We start from the raw sequence: 8,240 nt of genomic DNA, 5'->3' as shown, positions 1-8,240 counted from the left end.
AGGTTGCTTTGAGGATTGTTAATAATAATAATTGATAATTCGTTTGTTATTCATGGTAAAGATCCTGGGAGTAGTTTACCACATCTTTCTCTAGCTCATTTAACAGATGAGGAAATTGAGGTAAACAGGGTTAAGTGACTTGCCAAGGGTCACCCAGCTAGTAAGTGTCTGAGGCCAGATTTGAAGTCAAGAAGATGAGTCTTCCTGACTCCAGGCCTGGTATTTTATCCATTATGCCACCTAGCTACCCTTGATAATTTATGTACTGATTTAAAGGTTTCAAAAATGTTTTATGCGCATTATCCCTAAGTAGCTAATTGGTGCAATGGATGAAGCATTGGGCCAGGAGTTACGAAATCTTGAGATTAAATGTAGCCTCAGATGTTTACTAGCTGGGTGACCCTTGGCAAGTTACTTGATCTCTGACTGCCTCAGTTTTCCCAACTTTAAAATGGAGATAATAATAACATTATCATATGACTCACAATATGGGATTGTGATTGGTGGGATCAAATGATATATTAGTCACTTCTCAAACCTTAAGGCAATATATAAATGCTGACTAGTAAGTGTAAGAGGTGAGATTTGAACCCACATCCTCCTGACTCAAAAATTCAGCACACTATCCACTGTCTAGAAAAGACTTTGGAAAATTCCACACCCATCCCAGGCACGAGCAGACAAAGCTGAAGAGTCAGAGCCCCAGCACTAGAACCCAAGCTTGGGTCCCAAATGCCTCAGCCTAGGATCCTGTGTCTCATTCTACCTCATTCTGCCTCCTTCCTCCTATTCCCAGAGAAGCCCAGAATGAAAAAAGGAATTCTCTTTGGGCAGGGATTGGGAAAGGCAGATGGTCTAACCCAAAGTCCCTCATGATCAAAAGTGGGCAAGAAGCCATTTGGCTCTTGGAGCCTGGATGGGAGGGTATGCTGCAGTGGAGTCTCTAGGGATATAAAGAGAGTCCCCCCCCCAAAAAAAAGGCCAAGCAGTCCCTACTCTCAAGGAACCAGCTGCTCCTGGTCTAATGGAGGAGACAACATGCAAACAGACATATACAAACAAGATCGAGACAGGATAAGCTGGGGATAGTTTCAGAGTGAAGACATTGAAATTAAGGAGGACTGGGAAAGGATTGTTGGTACAGATGATGGGACTTTAGCTGAGACTTAAAGGAAGCCAGAGAAGGCAGGAAGCAGAAATGAGAAGGGAGAGAGTTCCAGGCCTGGGGAACAGCCAGTGAAAACATTCGCACTCCAGAAGAGGAGTGTTGAGTTCAAGGAACGATGACAGAGGCCAGTGTCACTGGATGGCAGTGCCCGTGGAGGGGAGTCAGGTGAATGAAGACTGAAAAGACGGAGGATTTTTTGCAAGATGGAGGATTTTATAATTGCTCTTGGAGCTTCTGAAGTTTATTTAGGAGAGGAGTAACCTGGTTAGGCCTGCAGTTAAGGAAGATCACTTGGACAGCTGAGTTTTATGTCGCTCTGACTTTTCTCTCTTTGACTTATCAGCCTCACCAGTTGTTAAGCCAAGTTGAGACCTGAGTCTCTCTGTCAGTGAAGGGTTTGTTCTCTGCTGAAAACAGCCTAGGCCTTGACCCTGGTTGCAGACTAAATCCTGATCCTACCAACTGTCTCTCAGAATGCCAGTGATCTAACAAGGGAGGGGTTTCAACCACGGAGTGTGAATGGTTCCATGAACTCCATTCCTCCTGCTGGGGTTCAGACCCCACACCCTATTAACAAAGACTCTGGAGGTCTTCTTATAGTTTGTGACTGGGGCAATGCCCCCTGGTCAACTAGGATAGTAGAATCAGAATTTTCCAGCTGGGAAGGAGTTTAGAAATCAACTGGCCCAAGGCTTTCATTTTACAGATGGGGAAACTGAGGTTGCCCTTAGAGAGGAAGGGACTAACCTGAAGTTTTCTTTCTCCTGGGTTTCTTGCTTATCAAAGCAGGTTAACATGGAGGAAACCCAAAGTACCAGAAAGTAAGCAAGGCATGTGGTGTGGAGATGGGAGGAAGACACAGCTGATCCTGGGACATTGTCTTTGCCCAGACAGCCTCTGAGAAACAGCCAGGAACCCCAGCCTAGCAGGAGATGTTTTATAAGTGAATGGTAGACGCTCTGAAATAGATCTGGTCTGGTGATGGGGTGAGTACGATTAAGGGAAGAAGAAGAGAGCTCCATGCTTTTTACATTTTCCAGTTTCAGCCTTCTCTGCCTCACCAACCAGCTTGAGAACCTCCCTCCCCCATTCCCCCAGCAGCCCCTTCTGGGGAAAGCAGCCATTCATGGGCCCCCAGTCCCAGCCTGGCCTGCTGTGCTGATGGCCTTGAGGCTGGTATAAATAGAAGTCTGAATGCCTTGGTTACAATGGATGGCTCACCCTCACCCTCCTCCTTCCTCTCCCAGGCCCCCCCTCCCTGCAGATTCTCAGCTTCCCTTCCCCCCCAACTCAGTTGAGCCTTTGTGTGGACAAAACTTGGGGATGGTATCTAGGCTGGGGAGCCACAGACTGACACCCCAGATTTATTCAGGGGAGAAGGGCACCCTATGGGCCTAAGATCCAGAATCCCAAAATGTCAGAATGGGAGGGACACTGGAGAATATTGCAAGTCAAAGGCAGAAGTGGTGAGGTCAGAGATTCTCTAGTTCAAGTCCTGACTTCCCAGAGGAAGAAAATAAGACCCAGAGGAGAGATTTGTTCAAGGTCACATAAGTGGCAGAGCCAAAGACTTGAACCCAGGTCTCCTGACCTGGGCCAGTGTTATTTCCAGCATGCTTCCTGGCTCCCTTCTCTTCCTGTTGCCTACATTCCTTTTGCTGGGGAAGAAGACAGCTCCTGAGCTGCTTCATTCTAAGAAGTGGCCAAGTGAAGGAAATGCAGAGTGGAGTCACTAGGGATGCAAAGAAAGGCCAAAAAGCCAAAGAAACAAACAGAAGAAACTAAAACCAGTCACTGCTCTTAAGGAGCTCATAATTTAATGACGGAGACAACATGCAGACAGATATATACAAACAAGACAGAGACAAGCTAAATCGGGGATGGTCTCAGAGGGAAGACACCCAGATGAAGGTGGAGTGGGGAAGGATTATTCTTACAGAAGGTGGGACTCCAGAACAATCTGTATTTTCAAAGAAAGGCCAAGGGACGACACTGCTTAATTTCAAATGAATAAACTTATAATGGTGGAAATTCAGGCATCAGGGAGAGGAGCTATGTGGGGCCCAGGAGGACCCTCAAGCAACCTCTAGTGCCAGCCCTTTCCCAGCCTGGACGGATGTATAAAGGGGCCTCAAAAGAAATGAGGTGGTGGTTACAATCAAAGGACCACTTTCCCCTTGCCACTCATGCCCCCTCCTCCCATCAGAGGCAGAAAGGGAGATATGGGGCCTGCGCTTTACCCCTGGGCCTCTGTCAGTTTCACACTATTTGAAAAGGGTCACATCCCCATTCTTTCCTCAGAGGGAAGGAGGGGATGGATGACCTTCCCTGTCCCTTAACAACCGAGGTTGTAAGCAAAGAGCTGGGCCAGGGCTCCTGAACAGGGCCAGCAGCCACGAAGGTCCCTGAAATGTTGAATTTGTATTTCTCCCTGAGCACCAAAAACCAGAGAGCCAGCCACAGGCCGGGCCAGGGGCTCTGTCTGCAGACCCTGCTCTCTCTTCACTCAGTTTCCCTGAGCTGCCCCCTCCCTTTGGGGAGGTCCTTGTCCTGGCTCAGATGGCATTCTTCCCAACAGCAGGTGTCACGGAGAGCTCTCCAGCATTTGGACAGTGAGGGGAGGTGCCGAGAGAGGCCGAGGACCCCCCCTCCGCCTGCAGGCCTCCTTTGCCTCAGCCTTCTTCTCTGAGTCCTCAAGTTCCTGTTCTTCCTCCTCACTCTGGTCCAGCTCATCTTCAGAGCTGGGGCAGGGGGGCAGGATGGGGCCACACTCCAGGTTCACATAGCCACTATGCAGGCTGACATAATGTTCCCCTCGTAGGGAGGCTGAGACACACTCCACCTCCCTCACCAGCACCCCAAATGTTGGCCGCTCTGTGGGGCTGGGATCCCAGCACTGGAGCATCACTTCATACCTGGTAGGGACAGATACCCTTAGAGAAGGAAGGAGATTGGCCCACACAGTTGCATCTACCCCAATCAAAGTCCCCTACTTCATCTCGACATCTGCACCTTCTCCCTAAGCCCAAGCCCCAACCCAAGTAAGACTTACTGAACACCAGAGCTTGGTGGGGTTCTTATGGATCAACCAGTCCCGCCCCCTTCATTTTACAAAGGGGAAAACTGAGGCCACAAGATGGGGAAAGAATCACTCGAGGTCATATTAAGTTAGGGCAGGTCTAAATTCCAAGTGTCTCATCTCCAAGCCTAGGGGTCTATCTTCCCACTCTATGACATCAAGTCTCATTCTGAATCCTGATTCTATTAGTCTGGCTATATGACCTTGAGCAAGGACTTCTGGGCCCCATTTCCTCTTCTATAAAATGAGGTGACTAAGTTGTCCCTAAAGGCCCTTATGGTTCTATAAATCTCTGACCCCAAAGAAGAGCATTAGAATCATCTAGGGACATCAAATTGGAGCTGAAAGGGACTTTTTCTAGTCTAGCCTCGTTTTACAAAGGAGGAGAATGAAGCCTAGGGACCTGGGCATCCTGACTCCCAGTCCAGTAGCGTCAGCCCCATCCTCTCTTCCCTTGATTGAACTGTGCCCCACATCCCCAGTGCCCTCCTGGTACTCACAGGGCATCAGGACAGTACTCAGGCTGGGGCAGACGTCGGCCCTGTGCTAGGAAATGGGAGATGTCAAAGGGGTCGATGTTGGGATACGGGGATGCCCCGCGAGTCAGCAGCTCCCAAAGTAGGACCCCAAAGGACCACTGGGGATGAAGAGGAAACAGTATTAGGAGAGTTGATGGATAGCCACTCCAGCTGTTCTCTGACTCTGTAGGCCGAGAAGGGTCCTCCCACTCCCCACAGGACACAGGAAGCGTCCCCCAGGCTTATGGCAGGCCTTATAACCTTTAAATGGCCCTCTACATTTCTTCCTCTCTTCCTCCTAGATCTTCAAATTCCATCCCCCAAAACTATCCTCCTGAAGCCTTTGCTTTTGCTCCTCCACCCAGACCCCTTTCAGTGAAACACCCCCTACTTGACAGAGAGAGGAAACCAAGGTCTAGGAGTGATAGCAGTATCAGGGACTTTGTGAGTTGTAGAATCAATCCCTGATTATCTGCCTGTGGGGGAGGAAGAAGGGAGGAGGTGAATCACCTTGAGAACTGTCTGTGGCAACTGTATAATACTCATATTCATAGCAATAATGACTCATTCTAGAGCACTGTGGTGTTTGCCAAGCACCGAGTGACCAAGTATTATTACCCTGATTCTGTCACTGATTAACGATGTGACCTTGAACATCAATGTACTTTTCAGAGCCTCAGCTATAAAATCAGGGAACTATCACCTTTACCTCCCACCCAGAACCCACAAGGCTGCTGGAAAGAAAGAACTCTTAAGGATGCAATGATAGTGTCTGCCAAGGTTACAGATGTGACCATCACCATTTTTAGCTTAGCCACTATCTGGTGATAGTGCCAAAATAAAGCAAAGGATTTAGGGCTGGAAAGCACTTCGGAGATCATCTCGTCATTTTATAAAAGAGACAACGAAGGCCAGAGGGGGTCTAGTAATCTGCCCAAGATCACAGTGCCAATAATTAGCAAAGGGAAACTTGTCAGTGTGTCCCCTTGCTTGAGGTAGATGGAACTGGGGGAACACAGATGGAGAGCTGAAAGGGATCTCAGGGCCCAGATAGTCTAAACCCTTCATTTTACAGGTGAAGAAACTGAGGAAGGAAGGGGAAGGGCTACTTGCTCAAAGTCAAACAGGTAGGATTTGTACCAGTCTGAGAAGAGACAGTTGATCCTACTTCTTACCACGTCTGACTTGGTAGTGAACTTGTATGTCTGCAAACTCTCCAGAGCCATCCATTTGACTGGCAGCCGGGCGTGACGATGCTTCCTGACGCTGTAGTACTCCTTGTCCAGGATGTCTCGGGCTAGGCCGAAGTCCGCCACCTTCACTGTAAATGTCTCATCCAGCCTGGGAGGTAGGTGACAGGGTCTCTAGTGTTTTAGTATAGTATGGGGCTGCCTTCTCTCCCTCCCTGACAGTGGCTTGTCTGGGTCAGCCCTTGGGATGGAAACATAGAACTTGGGAGGTAACTTAGTTCAACTCCTCTATTTCATAGATAGAAGAATTAAAATTTAGAGAAAGAATGTGATGTGACCAAGGTCACACAGTGAATATGTAGCAGAGCCAGATCTGCTGATTTCAAGCCCAGAGTTCAATCCACTGTATCAGCAAATCTTCTTGGAGATTCAGAGACCTGTCTAGTCCTACCTTGCTCCTGATTCTACATACGGCAGCCAGAGAGATTTTACTAGATCTCACATCAAGTTATTGCCGAGATGAGGGCTGGTATCCCTGGAATCCAGCAGCTTTTCCTCGGAACCACATTAAGACTCCCTGACTCAAGTCCTGCCCCTGGGTTCTCCCTGCCTTGACTTGGTTGTCCCCTTCCCTTTCTTAGTGCTTCCCCAACCTGGCTCCTCACATGCAATTCCGAGCTGCAAGGTCCCTGTGAACAAATTTCTTCTCAGCCAGATAGTCCATGCCTCGGGCCACCTGCAACCCGAAGCCAATGAGATCCTTCACTGTGGGGTTCTGAAAAGACATCACAGCAGTCATTGGGTAGAAGAGTATACTGTTAGGGCTAGGTTCTCCCAGGATGCTCAGAGAGATCAGCTCTTGGCCCTGCCTGCTGGAGATGGCCTGTCCAATAGGATGACTGTATGGAGAAGTTTAGAGAGAAACAGACCCTTGAAAGGCTGGGCATGGGGAGGTTGGGTGGGGGAAGACCCCGAAGGCCTGTGGCATAGATTGGAGACCTTGAGCAATTAGGAGAGGCTGTGGATTACAATTGAGGTCCTGTATTGGGTCAGAAAGGGGCCCTAGGGCAAAGCTGTAGGCTGTAGGTGGATGGCAGCTGAGGCCTATAACTTGAGAGGTCACGGCATCCAGGACTAACTGGGAAGAACCACAGCAATCATTTTAGAAGGAAGGCTGATGATGGTCTAGAGGTCACTTACCCTTTTTGGGGAACGGATGAAATTTCGCAGGTCTCCATGTTTCATGTAGGGCAGCACCACTCGGGGGAGCCCCTCAGCAGGTAGCAGGATGCCAATGAGGGACAGGACATGAGGGTGGCAGAAGCTACGCATGAGCAGACCCTCCCTCAGGAACTCTTCCACCTCCTCGATCTCAGTGATGCCTGCAGAACACTCAAGCTCTCAGTCTTGCTGGGGTCCTGCTCAGGGAAGCTCTCTACCAAGGGAGGCTGGAGAGGACCAGGCCCCCCAGCAAATAAGCATTCACTGACACATCTGCGAGGCATCTTGGGGGAAGCACAATTCTGCTCTATTCTCTCACAGACATAAAGGTCTGGAGCATCACAGACCCTGGAGACTATGCCCATTTTACAGAGGGGGAAACTAAGGACCTGAGAGGGTTAGAGACTTGCCCAAGATGAGCCAGTAACATAACTCCAAGTCCAGGCCTTCTTCCCCTACACAACAAGAGAAGGCATAGTCTCTCCCTCCTCCTCTAATAATCTTCCCCTCCCCCTCCATTCCTCTCCCCACTGGGACCAAGTCAAGACCTGACTGCAAAGTCCAAGAGATTCCAGATAGGGCTGACACAAGCACCATCCAGCTGGACACACACACACCACACTCTGAGCATACTCACGATTCAGTGATTTGATGGCACAGTGAATTCGGTTCTCAGAAGGGTCCATGTATTCCCCGTGGTAGACGATTCCAAAGTGGCCTGGGGATAGAGAAAAGAAGGCCTCCTAGTGAGGTTGGGATGGAGAAAAGGCAGGGGAAAAGCTTCTCACCAGAATGGACCTGGCTTTAACTCCATCCCATTCCCCTAGGCCCTGAGGCCCAACCCTATCCCCCTGGCCTAAGTTCTCACCCAAAGAGTCCAAAATTCCCATTCCCCCAACCTTGAGCCCTTGGCCTGGCCTCCACCCACAAAATGGCCTTTGACAGTCCTTGCCATTGCTGTTGATTTGGTCACCATTTTTAAGGAGATGCTGGGGGAAGGAGGAGACCTTATCCTACCCCATCCCATCCCATCCCATCCCATCCCATCCCATCCCATCCCATCC

General features: G+C 49.4%; 1 protein-coding gene across 5 annotated transcripts in view; it reads right to left on the bottom strand.

Moving 5' to 3' along the window:
• Nucleotides 1-2,954: 2,954 nt before the first annotated feature.
• MST1R (macrophage stimulating 1 receptor) overlaps nt 2,955-8,240 on the bottom strand; it is a 29,086-nt gene continuing 23,800 nt past the window's right edge. For all 5 annotated transcript variants that reach the window (XM_069095688.1, XM_069095687.1, XM_069095689.1 and 2 more), the window contains 6 exons: nt 7,814-7,894; nt 7,156-7,337; nt 6,621-6,730; nt 5,941-6,106; nt 4,748-4,884; nt 2,955-4,083 (listed from right to left, as the gene is read on the bottom strand). In XM_069095688.1, the coding sequence (XP_068951789.1) occupies nt 3,753-4,083; nt 4,748-4,884; nt 5,941-6,106; nt 6,621-6,730; nt 7,156-7,337; nt 7,814-7,894 (1,007 nt within the window). In that variant the 3' untranslated portion in view covers nt 2,955-3,752. The remainder of the gene's footprint in view (nt 4,084-4,747; nt 4,885-5,940; nt 6,107-6,620; nt 6,731-7,155; nt 7,338-7,813; nt 7,895-8,240) is intronic.

Source organism: Petaurus breviceps, unplaced genomic scaffold (genome assembly GCF_028583685.1).
Source record: "Petaurus breviceps papuanus isolate PSGF00001 unplaced genomic scaffold, PetGlider_PUasm1.0 227, whole genome shotgun sequence".
NCBI classification, from domain to species: domain Eukaryota; kingdom Metazoa; phylum Chordata; class Mammalia; order Diprotodontia; family Petauridae; genus Petaurus; species Petaurus breviceps.
This window is presented reverse-complemented; position numbering and strand designations above follow the sequence as displayed.